Source organism: Somniosus microcephalus, chromosome 11, assembly GCF_052327205.1.
Source record: "Somniosus microcephalus isolate GS21.2 chromosome 11, FLI_Smic_1.0, whole genome shotgun sequence".
Taxonomy (NCBI): Eukaryota; Metazoa; Chordata; class Chondrichthyes; order Squaliformes; family Somniosidae; genus Somniosus; species Somniosus microcephalus.
In genome coordinates, this window is record NC_140997.1 from 182,592,823 (window position 1) to 182,610,811 (window position 17,989).

The following is a 17,989-nucleotide window of genomic DNA, read 5'->3' on the forward strand; positions in this document are numbered from 1 at the left end:
TCTCCCCTCTCCCTCCCCCTCTCCTCTCGCTCCCCCCTCACCCCCCCCTCTCCTCTCTCGCTCTCCCCCTCCCCCCCTCTCCTCTCGCTCCCGCTTCCCCCTCTCCTCTCGCTCCCGCTCCCCTCTCGCTCCCTCTCCCCCCCCGCTTCCCCCTCTCCTCTCCCTCCCGCTGTCTCTCCCTCCCTCTCCCCCTCTCGGTCTGCCTTTCCTGAGAGCCCGGCCGCAGTGAGCCGAAGCCCCCGTGTGCGGATCAGCGCCTCAGTGCCGGCCGGTGCGCGGCCTAGCGTGTGAGGCCCCGGCCGGACTCACCTTAGCTGAGGTTGCGCTCCGGGCCGCCACCAACGTTGATGCGCGCACTGACTCCTGCCCCGCCAGCCTTTACTAAGATGGCGGCGATGGCTACGCTCGGCTCAGTCCCACACCGCCAGCCTTTACCAAGATGGGCGGGCGATCGCGGGGCGGGCCCAACGGGTATGGGCAGTGCCTAGCTCGGGCGTGGCTGGCGAGGAGAGGCCGAGGCTTCGAGGCCTGCAGGTGGGGTAACCCTCCAAGGTTGCGGAAGGCAGCGAGTCAAGGGGAAAAAAAAGGGTGAAAGGTAGGAAAATTAATCAGCTTAGAAAAAATATTTACAAATGAATTTACTTTTTTAAAAAACGATGTCCCCTCCACACACACAGAAAGTGGGAAAAATAAATCAATAGTTAGAAATCAAGATGGCGGCCACTCACCTCAGCTCAGAAGGATTAGGCCTGCCCACACACACACAATGAACCCCCCCCCCCCGTGATGCACCGATTGGTCAACCATCACGTCACTCAACGCTAATGAGCGGAATTTTTGACGTTTTTTGAACCTTTTTTTGTATACTGTCGGAACAATTTTTGTCTGACCAAAAAGTAAATACGCCTATTAGACTCCCTAATGATAAGCTTTTTTTTTATATAACATGCGTGTAGGTACGCTCTATAACTTTTGAGTGTATAGTGGACAGACAGACAGACAGAGAGACAAACCGCTTCTTTATATATATAGATAGATTATGGAGTTTGCCAACAACTGACATTAGACATGCTAGTCTATAGTTACACAGTTTAAACTTCTCTTCCTTCCTACACAACAGTATTATACTAGTTACTCGCCAGTCCCAAGGCACAATTCCCAGTTTTAATAATATTTTTAATATTGAAAAATAGTGGTCAAAGCCTCTGCTATCTCCTCTCTGACTTCTTTCAAAAGCGTAGGGTGCATGACATCAGGGTCTAGTGACTTATCCGTCTCGCATTTTTCTATTCTTTTCAGGACCATTTCTCTTTCGACAGTTATCTCTAATAATTGTTCCTTATCCTCCTCTAATACATCTACCTTCTCACTTCCAATCTAATTTGTAAGCACAGATGAAAGGTCATCGAACTGAAACGTTAACTCTGTTTCTCTCTCCACAGATGCTGCCTGACCTGCTGAGTATCTTCAGCATTTTCTGTTTTTATTGCAATATATTTATTTTGTTTATTCAGTCTCCACAATTGTCTAATCTCCTTTTCCTCCTCCCCACTGCACTTTCTATATACCTCATGGTTTTCTTTATTATTGCTAACTGTAATTTTAATTATGCCCCCTTTTAAGGTTCAATTTTGTTTTAAACTATTAATCCACAGAACTTATTTGATACACCATCTTTTCACCCTACAGGAATATTCTTATTTTGTACTCTACCCATCTTTCCTACTGATGATCAGTTGATATGTTTTATCATTTCTTTGCCAATTAATTTAGGCCAGATCCCTTATTAGCTTACTGAACTTTACATTTATCCAGTCCAGCGCCATTATCTTATAAAATCATAGAATGGTTACAGCACAGAAGGAGGTCATTCAGCCCATCGAGCCCGTGCCAGCTCTCTGCAAGAGCACATTTGGACAGGTTGGGTGATTGGGCAGATGCATGGCAGATGCAGTATATTGTGGATAAATGCGAGGTTATCCACTTTGGTGGCAAAAATAGGAAGGCAGATTATTATCTGAACAGCAATAGATTGGGAGAAGGGGGAAGTGCAATGAGACCTGGGTGTCCTTGTGCACCAGTCGCTGATGCAGCAGGTGCAGCAGGCGGTTAAGAAGGCAAATGGTATGTTGGCCTTCGTAGCGAGAGGGTTTCAGTACAGGAGCAAGAATGTCTTGCTACAGTTGTACAGGGCCTTGGTGAGACCACATCTTGAGTATTGTGTGCAGTTTTGGTTGCCTTATCTGAGGAAGGATGTTCTTGCCATGGAGGGAGTGCAGCAAAGATTCACCAGACTGGGATGGCAGGAATGACGTATGAGGAGAGATTGGGTCGATTGGGCTTATACTCGCTGGAGTTTAGAAGAATGAGAGGGGATCTCATTGAAACTTATAAAATTCTGACAGGACAGGACAGACTAGATGCAGGAAGGATGTTCCCGATGGTCGGGGAGTCCAGAACCAGGGGTCACAGTCTAAGGATAAGGGGTAAGCCATTTAGGACAGAGATGAGGAGGAATTTCTTCACCCAGAGAGTGGTGAACCTGTGGAATTCTCTACCACAGAAGGCAGTGGAGGCCAATTCATTGAATATATTCAAGAGGGAGTTAGATATATTTCTTAAGGCTAAAGGGATCAAGGGATATGGGGACAAGGCAGGGACAGGGTACTGTATTTGGATGATCAGCCATGATCTCATTGAATGGCAGAGCAGGCTCGAGGGGCCGAATGGCCTACTCCTGCTCCTATCTTCTATGTTTCTATGTTTCAGCTAGTCCCACTGCCCTGCCCTTTCCCCGTAGCCCTGCAAACCTTTTCCTTCAGGTATTTATCTAATTCCCTTTTGAAAGCCACGAATGAGTCTGTCTCCACCACCTTTTCAGGCAGTGCATTCCAGATCCTAATCACATGCTGCATAAAAAAGTTTTTCCTCATGTCGCCTTTGGTTCTTTTGGCAATCACCTTAAATCTGTGCCCTCTGGTTCTCAACCCTTCTGCCAATGGGAACAGTTTCTCTCTATTTGCTCTGCTAGACCCCTCATGATCTTGAACACCTCTATCAAATCTCTTCTCAACTTTCTCTGCTCTAAGGAGAACAACCCCAGCTTCTCTAGTCTGTCCATGTAACTGAAGTCCCTCATCCCTGGAACCATTCTTGTAAATCTTTTCTGCACCCTCTCGAAGACCTTCACATTCTTCCTAAAGTGCGGTGCCCAGAATTGGACATGATACTCCAGTTGAGGCCGAATCAGTGTTTTATAAAGGTTCATCATAACTTCCTTGCTTTTGACTTGGTTATCCTTTTTCATTCTTACATTAAGCCTACCTAACTATGCTGTTGTCATTATTTCCCAATTAATTTCCTACTCTCATCAATTATTAGCTCTACTTCATTTCCAAGGAACTAAATTAAGCAATGCTTCTTGGACTAGAAATGTACTAATCTAGGAAGCAGTCTTTGACGCATTCTATAAACTATTCCCCGTTTTTACCGCAAACATTGCGCTAGAAATTGCGGTCGGAGGCGTACCTCCGGAGTACGCCTCTGACCTGCGAAACAATTACGAAAGTACCCGCTAGTGGCTAGGCTGCAAAAACTTGCGGTCTCAGGCCTCGAGGCAGAGGGCAGCATAATGGCCCACGGATCCCAGGGATGCAAGCGGTGCGAAACTGTGCCTGGGATCATCTAGGTCTGGTCCTTCAATCAATAAGCAGAATTCCATTTCAATCATTGATGAAGGGAATCCCTTAATGAGATGCAATGCAATCCCGAAATGTAATAATTATACAATTAACAGAATTGGAATTTTATTCATAATTACCTTCATTCCACCAACCTCACTAAAAATTAAATTCTTGATAATTTTATACATAATTAAAACTGTAATCTGGGCCAATATTTGCATAAACTCAGTTAATACAGTATATGTGCATATTTTGGGTAATGGAAATATTTAATTAAAGCTTTAGATATCCCATTACGCTGATGCAAACAGGCCCTGTGCCTGCTTGCATCAACCATAAGACTTCCGTGAGCAATCGCTGGGCAAATAGCCCAACTCTGGCAACAGTGTTTGCTTTTTCGTGGCCCCCGAGGATGGCCTGTCAAGGCGTATGTTGTCAGGCTGCAAGTTCCGGATTTTGCGCATGCTGTCATACACACTGCAATTTCAGGGCCATTATCTTTATCCCAATCTTTCTTGGGATAGTTAAAATTACCCAATATTATTGACCTCTTGTTCGTTCGTATCTCTCTGGACTACCTGCAGATCTCCCTCTTCATTTCATCTCCGCTATTTTTATCCTCTAATGAATACTGAGAACTGCTGAATTTATGCTGAATGTAAGAAAGCATTAATTCACTGAGACGGTTGTTGGTTTTTAAAATAGCTCACCAAGGAAGGTTATAGGGGCAAGTAGCTTAGATCTCTTCAAGATCAAACTGGCCCAGTATCTTGAAGAGTAACCCAACATCAGTTACAACTGCTAGGACATCAGAAAGGCAGACTAGATGGACCTAGATGCTAGATCAATTGTTAATTTTAAATCAGAGATTGATAGCTTTTTGTTAACCAAAGTTATATGGGCCAAAGGCGGGTATATGGAGTTAGGTGGCAGATCAGCCATGATCTCACTGAATGGCAGAACAGGCTTGAGGGACTGAATGGCCTACTTCTGTTCCTATGGTCTTTTGCAGCCTAGAGATTTTCTGAGTTTCTATGACAGGAATTGCACACATACACAAGGTTTTTATAACCGTACAAGCCGATATCTTGTGGCATTGACTCAAAGGAACTGCTGTTTTAAAAAGTAGACCTGCTATGCAATGTTATTTACATTATGTATCAGGAGCAGAGCATTATGGTGATTGGATAGGTTAATCTGAATTTTTAGTGATCATTTCAGGTTTAAATACTATGATTTTTGCATATTTAGGTGAAAGCTAGAACAGCTTGATTACTGTTAACAGTTAATTTAATAATGTAGTTAATGTTATATTTTACCATATCTTGGATAGATAATAGAACAAAACACTACAGTCCATTTTTATACATCATACCATTTTCTTTTCACATAAAATAGCTCCAGAGCATTGACTGAGTTTTGTCGAGGTTCTCAATCTCACTTCTGTCTACATCTACCCTACCAAGATTGCCAAAATAAAACTTCAATTCCTTCTTGCTGTCTCACTGTAAACAAGGTCACTTTGTTTAAGAGAGGCTATTTACCAAGGTTGTAACAATATAAATTCAAGATGGCATTTTGGCTGTCTGGTGATGACAAGAGATTCAGCAATTTTCTTTGCGATTTATCCCCGGGTGAGTACGCACAGGGTACTCACCCGTAGGCTGAATGGAATTGCCGGTTTCCTGCATGCACTGCGCATGCGCGGGAAACTGGCACTTCCGTTCCTCTGAACGAAGAGGTTCAGAGGTTGAATGTGCACGCAGGGTAGGCTGCGCGTGCGCTTTGAACTTAGGTTTTTTTTTATTACAGGTTTTCCCGGGAGGGTAAGCCTGCAGGATTTACACATTTAAAAAGCAGGCGCAAGGCCTGCTTTTTGCAAGGTAAGTGGTCAATTAATTAAAATTAAAACATTTTTTTTCCACAGGTTTATTATTTTTAAATACTTTAAAGCAAAGTAAGTTTATTTTTAGCCTCGTTAGAATATAAAATTATTTTTTTCAAAAATTTAAATTGTTTAAAATAGTTATTTAATGTAATTTATAGTTTATTTAAAAAGTGTGATTTAAAAAAAAAATTATTTGAAGGTTTACTGCTATTTTGGGCCCGTAGTATTTATAAGTTTTGACAGGTCTATCTGTCAATCTTATGAATGGGCTTTTCCCTTCTCCGATTGGCTGCCCATGGCTCATGTGATCCCAGGGGATGCATCGCACTAACTATGCCCCTGGGACACGCAAGCACAGTGCACTGGCAGCTGGGCCAGGCCCCGGAGCGGAATTCCATGGGGCCCTACAGCTCAACTGCCGGCGCGCAAGGTAAGTGCAGGTCGGGGGCTTGCACCCGCGGGAAGCCCCTGACCCGAATTTCTGGGCCATTAACTTTATACCTGACTAGACAGAGTAGAGGTGAAACAAGCAACTTTGTTAAAGCAACTGTACCGTACACTTTTGACTGTTTTGCATGCATAACCATAAAATCAATTCTTAGAAAACTGTTAAGACTTTTCCTGCAAGAATTAATATATTTCCATTTTGTTTTTCATCTGGGTGACATTAAGTGATACAAACCATAAAGCTCTTCCTAACCTTGGTGATAGATTTTTAAATCTGGCCCAATGAACTGTCAGGACAAATACTTGAAGAGGAAAGAACAGCAAGGGGGAGTAATTTCTGTTCAAAGCACTTCCCTCATTGTGTATTAAAAAATACCTGTACATATAAAAGTCTTGCATCTAGTACATCCATCACATTTGTAATGGCACAGCTGTTGGACTAGAAAGTCTCGTAACTTGTGCCTGATTGGCTCCAGTACCATGTTCATAAAACAGCAAATCACAAAATAGGGAATCTACCAATGAACAAATAGTAACTTGAAAAAGCAAGATCGTCTTTTCCTGTGGTTTTATTTATATGTGGCCCACGAGACTCCATGGTACGAACCTAAATGGCCCATGAAGACAAAAAGCTTGGATGTTCATTTCCGAGACTTTCATTTCCCTTTAATAGTTTGGCCCCTTGCTCAAGTTTCTGTGATGAAATAGATAATGACCCCTCGGCATCTGAAGCAGCCAAACTAATGTCCATTTCAGTATGTCATCTATGTTTTCTTTTGCGGGGGGGGGGGGGGGGGGTTAGGTGGGAGTAAATATCCATGAGAAAAGTCATTGTTGGAGACAATGAGGCTTTATGGTTGTAAAAATGCCAATTGGCAAGAGAAAGGGTAAATGTGTTACAGTTGCTGTTGCCTCAAATGGACACAACATACTACATCAGAATGTGCCGTTTGCAACAAGTAGTGTTTAGATATTTTTCAAAGCAAACAATGCTATGACATGCAGCATGAAAGAGTATGCATTACATAGCACCTTATCACATTTGAATGTCTCAGTGATTCACATAATTCATTACTTTTCAAGTACAGTGACTGTTGTTATATAGGCAAAGGTGCATAAATTGTATCTAGCACTGGATAATGCTGAATTTGCTGGCAGTCTTAGGAGATACAATTAATGTTGCAACTTAACTGGAGGGATGTAACTCCCACAGCTATTTTTTAAGCAATTAAGGCCTTTCTATTAGCCATCAGAACCGGTTTACACCACTTCCAATTTAATAAAAGAATGTCAGGAGAGAAACCAGGAAGAGACTGCAAGCTGGAAAAGGAAGTCAAAAGGAGGATAAAGTTTCCATTTGTACATAGGTTTGATGAAATATTGGACATGTGCATCATGCAGGTTGTGTGCAAGTCATATACAAGTTAAGTTTTAATACAGAGAGATAAAAAAAAACTTGCACACAATTTCTTAGTTACAAATCACATACATGTGCATTTTGACTAATGTATGTTATGTAAATCGTCAGATCCAGGCTTTTGATGGTACAGGATTTTTGTGAATTCACAGAAACCCCACAGTGCAGATAGGGGCCATTTCGGCCCATCGAGCCTGCACCGACACATATCCCACCCGATCCCCGTAACCCCTACACCAACACATATCCCACCCTATCCCCACGTATTTAATCCCCCTAACACTAAGGGTCAATTTATCATAGCCAATCCACCTAACCCGCACATCTTTGGACTGTGGGAGGAAACCGGAGCACCGGAGGAAACCCACGCAAACACGGGGAGAATGTGCAAACTCCACACACAGTCACCCGAGGCCGGATTCGAACCCGGGTCCCTGGCGCTTGTGAGGCAACAGTGCTAACCACTATGCCACCGTGCTGCCCCTATTAGCCATCAGAACCGGACGTTAGAAAGAAGACAATGCTCAGAACACGCACAAGAGAAAGAACTCTGTTCTCTTTTAACTTCAGTGGGAGAGAAATTGGTCAATCCTTGTCGTGCAAAAAGGCTGGTAGCGAAAGGGCAGCCTCTTTTACACTGTACCCAATTTTCCTATGGAAACAAAAATCGGGTGTTGTGTAAAATGGACTGCTGATTCACTATCAACCCATTTTACACCATTGATGTTGACTAATTTCACCCCAGTATGTTTGCTGCTATTGAAGATTAGTACATTTGGGTTTTGTAAAAGAGGGCTCCCTAAACCACTCCAACTCTCCACCTCTCTCTGCTCCTTTAAGATCCTCCTTAAATCCAACTCTTTGGCCAAGCTTTTGGTCACTCTTCCAAATATTTCCTTCTTTAGCTCGGCATCTATTTTTGCCTGATGACGCCTCTGCAAAGTGCTTTGGGATGTTTTTCTACATCAAAGGCGCTATATAAATGCAAGTTGTTGCTGCTGTTTTGATTGATTACTCTGTAAAATAAATGTTGAAGAATTACAGTCAACTCCCAGTGTCCCAGTCTGCCATGGGACACTGGGAGTTGACTACAAATCAGTTAACATTTATTTTTACAAAGTATTCAATCACTTAAAGAATATACAGAATTATTTGGCTCCTGATGTTATGGAGTATATTTGGGAATTTATATTGCAAAAGATGATAACATAGTAAAAGGTCTCCTAGCAGTTATTGGGATGAGCATCTGTGGCTCACTTTGTAGCACACTCGCCTCTGAGTCAGAAGGTTGTGGGTTCAAGTCCCACTTCAGGGGCTTCAGCACATAAAGCTAGGTTGACACTCCAGTGCAGTGCTGAGGGAGTGCTGCACTGTCGGAGGTGCCGTCTTTCGGACATTAAACCGAGGCCCCCGTCTGCTCTCTCAGGTGGATGTAAAAGATTCCATGGCACTTTACGAAGAGCAGAGGAGTTATCCCCGGTGTCCTGGCCAATATTTATTCCTCGACCAACATAACAAAAACAGATTATCTGGTCATATCTGTGCGTAAATTGGCTGCCGCGTTTCCCACATTACAACAGTGACTCCACTTCAAAAGTACTTCATTGGCTATAAAGCACTTTAAGACATCGGGTCAACGTGAAAGGTGCTATATAAATGTAAGTCTTTCTTTTTTCTTTCTTTGTTATTTCACAGAAGTGGTGTTTGCCAGAAAAAGTTTAACTTTGGTAATGTGGAGGAGCCACAAGAGACTCAGTGTACTTTAGTATAATCCCCTTAATTGTATTATAGTGCAGCCGGGGACTGCACCTTTAAACTGATTGTTACCTTTACAGTGTGTGTTTGCCTTTATCCTGCGTGGTGACGTCATGACGCCGATCACGTGACCGCCAGTGGTGCGAAGAACGTGGGGACGTCATGACGTCAGCTTAGAGAACTTTCCAGCAGTCTTCGACTACCTGGCATCTTGAACAAACGTGTTTTGATTTCCTCCTTGTAACATCCAGCAAAATTCGTCGTTATTAAATTCCAGTCTTTTAATCCATCGAGTTGAGCTGAATTATTTAGTTAGGAACCTCCGTTCCTACATTGGTGACCCTGATCTCGTCGAACAAACTTCGAAGAGAATTCAACATGAGCACAAATGCCGTCGCCCTCAAATTGCCTCAGTTCTGGGAGCAGCAACCAGAAGCTTGGTTCCTACAGACGGAAGCACAGTTTCACCTGAGGGAGATCGTAGCGGATTCGACCCGTTATTTTTACGTGGTCTCCGCTCTCAACAGTGCCATGGCCTCGAGGGTCGTCAGCCTACTGAGCAGTCCACCAGACGAGGGCAAGTATGAGGCTCTCAAAGCTCGTTTACTGCAAATATTTGGCCTTAACAAATCAGAGCGCGCACGCAGGCTCATTGCCATGCCAGGCATCGGGGACTCAAAGCCTTCGGAATTAATGAGCCAAATGCTCACCCTACTTGGTTCGGAAGACCAATGTTTTTTATTCCGAGAACTTTTCCTCTGCCAGCTACCTGACGCGGTGCAGACAGCCTTGGCCAGCTCTGAGATCATCGACTGTGTTAAGCTCGCGGCAGAGGCAGACAAAATTTTTGCAGTCTCACAGCAGTGCTGTGCAGCCACGAGGCGCCCTTCTCCTGCGCGTGCAAAGCCCAGCCCTCCTCCAGCAGGCTGGTGCACGTACCACGCCCGTTTTGGCGCCAAAGCTCGATGCTGCAAGCCTCCCTGCAGTTTCTCCCCCCCAAAAAATCCTTCAGCAAGCCATCGCCCTTCGAAAAGGACGACAAGCCCTGAAAAGCGCGTTCAATTTACCATGGCGGTCGGTTCAACGGGGAAATTACTTTATGTTACGGATTCCACAACGGGGAGGCGATTCCTCTGCGACACTGGGTCCCAGTGCAGCATTTTGCCAGCTTCCAGGCTGGATCTACAATCCGGCGGCCGCGGCCCTGCACTCGAGGCAGCCAATGGCGCGGCGATTCGTACTTTTGGGAAACGGACAGTTACCGTTACTTTCGGCGGTCAGCAGTTCCTCTGGCAATTTATCACTGCCACAGTGTCACAGGCCACACTAGGAGCCGACTTCTTTTGTGCATATGGTTTTCTAGTCGACGTCAAAAACTGCCGCCTTATTCACGCGTCCACTTACCACGCGGTGTTCTGCCACCGCAGCACCGCCGTGTCCTGGTCGGTCGTCTGTGCGGTACCAGTTCAAGACGGGTTTACACGCCTACTCAGCGATTTTTCAGAGCTCACCCGGCCTACCTTCTCGGCAGCAGTCACGAAACATGGTGTGGCACACCATATCACCACGAATGGCTCACCGGTTTATGCCCGGGCGCGCAGGTTAGAACCCAGCAAACTCGCGGCGGCTAAAGCTGAATTCCAAACAATGGAGCGCCTCGGGATCGTCCGACGCTCCTTGGTCCTCTCCACTGCATATCATCCCCAAACCAGGTGAAGGGTGGCGGCCTTGCGGTGACTACAGACGACTAAACGATGCCACGACTCCTGACAGGTATCCCATACCTCATATCCAGGATTTCTCAGCACATTTGGCTGTAAACTCAATATTTTCAAAGGTGGATCTCGTCCGCAGGTATCACCAGGTTCCGGTGCACCCCCAAGATGTTCCCAAGACGGCGGTCATCACACCTTTTGGCCTTTTCGAATTTCTCAGAATGCCTTTCGGGTTAAAAAATGCAGGGCAGGCTTTCCAGCGGCTCATGGACTCTGTTTTACGGGATTTGCCTTTCCTTTTCGTATATCTGGACGATATACTCGTCGCTGGCAAGAACCCCAAGGAACACTTGTTACATCTACGCCAGCTCTTCAATCGGTTAAGCCAACATGGCCTCATTGTCAACCCAGCCAAATGCCAATTCGGTCTCACCAGCATCGATTTCCCGGGGCACAGGATAACATCGGACGGCGCCGTTCCACTAGCCACCAAGGTCGAGGCTGTTACAGCTTTTCCACGTCCCCTCGCTGTTAAGTCCTTGCAGGAATTCCTGGGGATGGTTAATTTTTACCATCGTTTTGTCCCCAAGGCAGCGCAGTTGATGCAACTGCTGTATGAAGCACTGAAAGGGAAATCTGGCAAAGACCTCATCAACTGGACTCCCCAGATGGACCAGGCCTTCCTAGATACCAAAGCAGTACTGGCAGATGCAACCATGCTGGCACACCCTATTCCAGGTGCAACCATCGCTCTCACGACGGATGCTTCGGACTACGCCATTGGAGCGGTGCAGGAGCAGTGGGTAGACGGGACTTGGCAGCCGCTGGCCTTTTTCAGCCGCCAACTACGCAAGAACGAACGCAAGTACAGCACGTTCGATAGGGAGTTGCTCGCCCTGTTTTTGGCTATTTGACATTTTCGCTTTCTGCTAGAAGGGCGCCCGTTCACCGCGTTTGTGGACCACAAACCACTCACGTTTGCCATGGCCAAAACGTCTGAACCTTGGTCAGCGCGGCAACAGCGCCACCTCACCTTCATTTCGGAATTCACCACCGATCTACGACACGTCTCGTGGCCGATTGCCTCTCCCGCGCTCCTGTCCTGGCAGTTAACCTGGGCGTTGATTTCGCTGGCTTAGCGGAAGAGCAGTTGGCTGACCCCGAAGTTCAAGCGTACCGGACCACGCCTTCCAGTTGGCAAGTCGCTGACGTTCAGTTCCACTCAGCAGGAACCACCCTTTTGTGCGACACGTCCATGGGAGTGCCTCATCCCATAGTGCCGGTCGAGTGGTGCAAGAAAGTCTTTCGGGCGATACACGGGTTGTCGCACCCAGGGATGCGAGCTTCGCAACGTCTCATGTCCCGCAAGTTCGTGTGGAAGGGCATGCACTTAGATGTCTGAGATTGGACAAACAATTGTATTGATTGTCAAAAAGCGAAAGTCAACCGGCATGTTAAAGCCCCTTTGGCTGAGTTTCCAGTGCCAGAGCGACGGTTTGACCACGTATACGTGGATCTGGTGGGTCCTCTCCCCGGTTCACGGGGTTTCACGCATCTCCTCACAATAGTGGACCGCACCACCAGGTGGCCAGAGGCGATTCCATTGGTCGCTACCACTACAGCTGATATTGCCAGGGCATTCCTGTCGTCGTGGGTGGCTCGCTTCGGCGTCCCATCCGACATATCATCGGACCGAGGTCCACAATTCACTTCCGAATTATGGAACGCCGTTGCACACGGCTTAGGTACCAAGCTACACCGTACCACCGCCTACCATCTGCAGGCGAATGGCCTGTGTGAAAGGTTCCATCGGTCGCTTAAGGCATCCCTTCGTGCCAGCCTGCGCGGATCCAACTGGGTAGACAGATTGCCTTGGGTGATGCTGGGGCTAAGGACGGCTCCCAAGGAAGACCTTCTGTCTTCATCAGCTGAGTTAGTTTACGGGCAAACCTTGAGGGTCCCTGGTGACTTCCTGCCTCCGCATACAGAACCGTGGTCTGCAACTCAGCAGCTTATCCAGCATCGCGAGGCGGCCAAGAACTTCCTGCCCATTCCGACCTCGCATCATGGCTTACAGAGGCCTCACGTTCCTGCGGACCTCATGTCCGCCGATTATGTCTTCATCAGGCACGACGTGCACAGAGACCCACTTAAACCACCATACGCCGGCCCATTTCATGTCATATCTGCCGGTGAGAAATGTTTCACCGTCGACGTAGGCGGCAGACCGGACACCGTCTCCATCAACCGTCTGAAGGCCGCTCACCTTGATCGCACTGAAACAATAGTGCCTGCCCAGCCACCTCGCCGAGGACAACCGCCGTTGCACGCCGATTCATCATTACAACAGCCAGCCGTTGAACCGCCTACAGATGCCTCACCGTCGTTTTCGCAGTCAGACACTGCATTCGCCGCACCTGACACGCCGCAACAACCACAGCCAGGCTCCATGCTTTCTCCCGACGTTCCACTTCCGCCGCCTGAGGGTCATCGACGCTCGGAGAGAACCATCAAGCCCCCTGTTCGTTTGACACTGGCCATTAACGGGGATTCTGGGGGGGGCGCCTGTGGAGGAGCCACAAGAGACTCAGTGTACTTTAGTATAATCCCTTTAATTGTATTAGCGTGCAGCCGGGGACTGCACCTTTAAACTGACTGTTACCTTTACAGTGTGTGTTTGCCTTTATCCTGCGTGGTGACGTCATGACGCCGATCACATGACCGCCAGTGGTGCGAAGAACGTGGGGACGTCATGACGTCAGCTTAGAGAACTTTCCAGCAGTCTTCGACTACCTGGCATCTTGAACAAACGTGTTTTGATTTCCTCCTTGTAACATCCAGCAAACTTCGTTGTTATTAAATTCCAGTCTTTTAATCCATCGAGTTGAGCTGAATTATTTAGTTAGGAACCTCCGTTCCTGCAGTAATTTAATTTAAGCTCACCGCCACAAAATGCAATTCACAACTTTGACCTGACTTTGTTTCAATAACATATATTGATACTATAAATTGTCTCCCAATGCAGGCTTCAATGCTGATTCTAGTTTTAATATCATTTTAAGTCAACCGGATGTCCAACACCCTGTTTGGGAGTCTCCAAACCAAGCTATTGAGAAATCCAAACGGATAGAGTTTCTGTTTCCCCAACATAGAATGCACACACTCTCCCCGAAGGGGCGTACCCCACTTACCCAAGTCCAGAGAGCTGAGAAGCAAATTGGTAGAGCCAAGTCTCAAGGACCCCCAAGTGGATGCACTCCAGTAAGCTTCAAATTGCTTGTCCAGCTAAGATGCACTCTACTTACTAGGCCACTGGCTTGCAGCATCATTTGGAGATGAATGGGAAGAACTCCAGCCTTCAGTGAGAAGTTTACTCCTTCAAATCCCATTAAGGAGCCTGGATGGCTGGTCAGTCTTCAACAAAGCCCTATAGTGCTATGGACCTGCTTGCCTTGGATATCGGAACACCAAGTTGACCACAGATAATTGACTCAATTGAAATTTTCCATTTGAGGCATGTCATCTTGAAGCCACGTTGACCGCAAGAGTGATTTCACTTATCTCCAACCCCTGATGCGGACAATCACTATTTGGCCATTATACAACTGACAAGCCCGCTTTTGAGGACAGCGGATACCAGAAGCTCCTCAAGAGCAGCACAGCTTACTATAAAATACATGAATGCATTGCTGCCATCCTCCCTGATTACAGCATGGCCACACTCATACGCCATGTAATAGTGTTTCCACCAGTTGGAGATGTGGACCTTCAGCAGAAACCCAATCATGGTAGGCATTGAACCCTGATTATATGAGCACATTTGTATTCAAGCAATGCCTTCTCATCAGCTAAATGATTGCACCATGCTGAAGGCAAATGTCCAAGACCTACCTTAACATTCTAGATTTCCAAGACCAATGCCATGTACTAGATTTATTACTGCTTAATCCAGGCCTTCACACGAGAGGGGACTGGACAAAGAAACATGCCTAGTGTGAGGCTAACTCCCTCTCCAAAATACTGAATGACTGGTTCATAGAGGCTGGAGTCCTCTCATCCTGCATCTCTCTACCCCATTTGCACAAACCTATCTCAGTTTGTTCCTAAATTTTGCTTATGGCCAAAAGAAGCCCTTCTGATAACCTTTATATCTTCCAATCAATAAGCCCTCTTAACCTATGCAAAGCAATAATTATTTTTTTTTTAAAATTATCACACTGCTAAATTATTTATAGTCCAAATACAGATCTAACGTCAAGAAAATAACTGACTGCTGATATCTAACTCATGGTATTTCTATATCATGGTTAGCTTCACTCATCAGTTCACCATTTCAAGTCAGATATCTCGTTTATTCTATGTATGTACGACTCTTGGTAGAACTTCACCACACACAAGTGCTGACCATTTAGTATTATTCTACACAGGAAACAATGAACTTGTGGACAATGAAACTGCCAATTGCGTCACAGAATAAAACACATTGGCACGAATGTTGTGGTCAGCGGCGAACAAATGGTACTAGCCGTTCGTTACACTTACACTGGCCCACAGGCTTTCTATGGGCTTCTGCACTCGAAGTTGCAGTAATTAGAAATCAAAAACAGCACAGCGCCCTCCACAGGGGATCTGGGACCAGCGTAAACAGGGCAAGCAACAGCGTGTGTCCTTCAACAATCAGATTGAAGAATCCTTACTGAGACACACAGGGGGGATTTTAACAGCTATGAGTGAGTGGGTTTGGGAGCGGGCGGGTGGTTAAAGACACTGAAATTGACGGCGTGTCAGCAATCCGGCTCCAACCCGCCGACTTCCACAGTTAACTCGAGCGCGCTCGGCTGCGAGCGAGAAACCCCCATGGGAGAGGTGGGTTGGCAATTAAAAGATGTTAAGAGGTAATTAGGAGATGTTTTAAATGCAGATTTGAGCTTTAACTCTGAGTGCACAGGTTTCCCAGGCATCCTGGAACTCGCCAGTGAAAGCAAGGCAAGATGACAGTGCGAATTGAGGGAGCTAACAAATGACAGGCAAACAATGCTATAAGTATTCAGACCTCACACCTGCTTCCTTGCCTAAGTGAAAGGTTTTTGCTAACAGCTTTTGTTCAGAGAGTGTGCTTTCACTACTTTGCAGTTAAATTCCATTATTTGGAGGTCATTTCTGCTACCTTGGATTTTTGTTAATCTGATCTACACTTTCCATCTGTCAAGCATGAGTTCAGCGTGGGTGCTGCTTATGCAGCTTTACCGTGGACCTCAGATTAGGACCAAGATGAGCAGCAGCAGCACCAGCAGCCTTCTCCTCACCGACCTGCCGTTCCACAGGAGACAGAAGGGTGAACACGGGGTGCAGCCTCCAGGAGGCGCTATCCCCAAGACATGGTATACAGGCAGAGGATCAGCTTCCTGGACATGTCGGAACATCAGTGCTTCAGGAGGCTCAGGGTATTGCGTCAGGTGGTCGCAAACATTTGTAGCCTTCTGGAAGACGACCTCCTGCCTAGTCGAATTGGTGGGTATGCTTTGCCAGTCACTGTCAAAGTCACCACCACCCTCAATTTCTTCGCCTCTGGCTACTTCCAGGATTTTATGCTTGATGGACTTGAATGGAGCGTAAAATCAGGCAGTGTGTAAAATGGATGTCCGACCCGAACCTGCCCCGTTCCCGCCAGGCCGGATAGGTTAATATTGGGGTTTTAAAGGAATTTAAATATCATGTCATAAAGCTCTTGTCATAAAGCATCCATCTGTTGTGGTTCCTTGAGTTGAAAAGGAAGTAAAGCCTTACCCAGAAATTCCTCGAGTCTTCCAGATGTTACTCAAGATAGGTAACACCTTTCCACTGGCTGTGGCGGTACCTGCCTGCATCAAAGGACAGCGCAGATCAGTCTTACAGAAGGAACATTTTCAGTAAATCATCAGCTGTCTCAATAGCTTCCTTCTTCATGTCACAATAATGCAAGTTGCACCTTGTTTCGGCTCTGTGTGAACTGTTTCTGTGTCAGAAGTCTGCTTTAGAATAGTCTTCCCATCGAAAGGTACTTTGTGACTCTCAACATTAGATATATTAGCTTAAAGAAAAAATCCCAAATGCTTTGTCTACAAAGGACTAAATCACTTCTCCAATAACTATCAACCAAAGAAACAGCCGACTAACTTTACCATATCTGTACTTTAGGAAAATAATTTGACGTCTTCATTTTAAAAAACAATTTTCACACAGAGCAATCTCTGAATCTGCTGGACTAATGTCTTAGTAAATGATTGATTCGCTGCATCATATTTACACAGACACAGTTTCGAAACATAATTAAAGTATTTCCCAGCTCAATAACAATTTTTTTCCCATTAAAAAGAATTTTAATCCACACTGTTGCACATTCTGCACCCCAGCAGCTGAAAGGCAGCAGAAACTTATCACAATACTACACTTGTGTTTTAAGGATTCAGCCTACATAGTTCATTCATTAAGGCTAAGGATCTTACTTCACATTATTAATGGGTAACACATTATAATTCACAAAGACTAAAGACTAAAGATGTTGAACCATCACAAGTAATATACAACACCCCTTTTGTCTCTCCTGCAGTATTATTCCACAATCTTACCTTTGCCAGCATGATTCTTGTCTTTGCTACATCTAGAGGTGTGGTGACTGCAGCTGCAAACCCACCTGAAAACAGACCAAGTACAAGTTAATCATAAGACAATTTGTCAAAACCTATTACATAATTATATCTAGAAGTTAATGCCAGTTTTCAAAAATCCTATTAAAAAAAATGTATTGCCACCTCAACCTCTCCACCCAAAATTTCTGTTTACTCTACAGGATCCAGCCTATGGAAATGTCAACAGATGCCAAAGTAGTCTTCAGTCAGCGTATAAGGAAGTGAACTTAAGCACTGATGCAAGTGACCTTTGCCCAACCAATTTACATCCCCACCCTCAAATGACCTGGCAGAAACTGGCAAACTCATTCCAATGGATAAGTTGTCAGTTGAGACTAGGAACTTAAGCTTCCAACTTGAGAGTCGAGCATTGCACCTACCGAGCCCTTCAGTGTCAAAGCACTGATTTCCCCTTG

The 17,989-nt window shown here is 45.7% G+C and overlaps 1 protein-coding gene across 3 annotated transcripts in view; it reads right to left on the reverse strand.

The window, feature by feature from the left end:
* slc25a26 (solute carrier family 25 member 26) overlaps positions 1-17,989 on the reverse strand; it is a 321,325-nt gene that overhangs the window by 34,793 nt on the left and 268,543 nt on the right. For all 3 annotated transcript variants that reach the window (XM_086001483.1, XM_086001482.1, XM_086001481.1), the window contains 2 exons: positions 17,514-17,578; positions 16,693-16,766 (listed from right to left, as the gene is read on the reverse strand). In XM_086001483.1, coding sequence (XP_085857609.1) covers positions 16,693-16,766; positions 17,514-17,578 — 139 coding nt within the window. The remainder of the gene's footprint in view (positions 1-16,692; positions 16,767-17,513; positions 17,579-17,989) is intronic.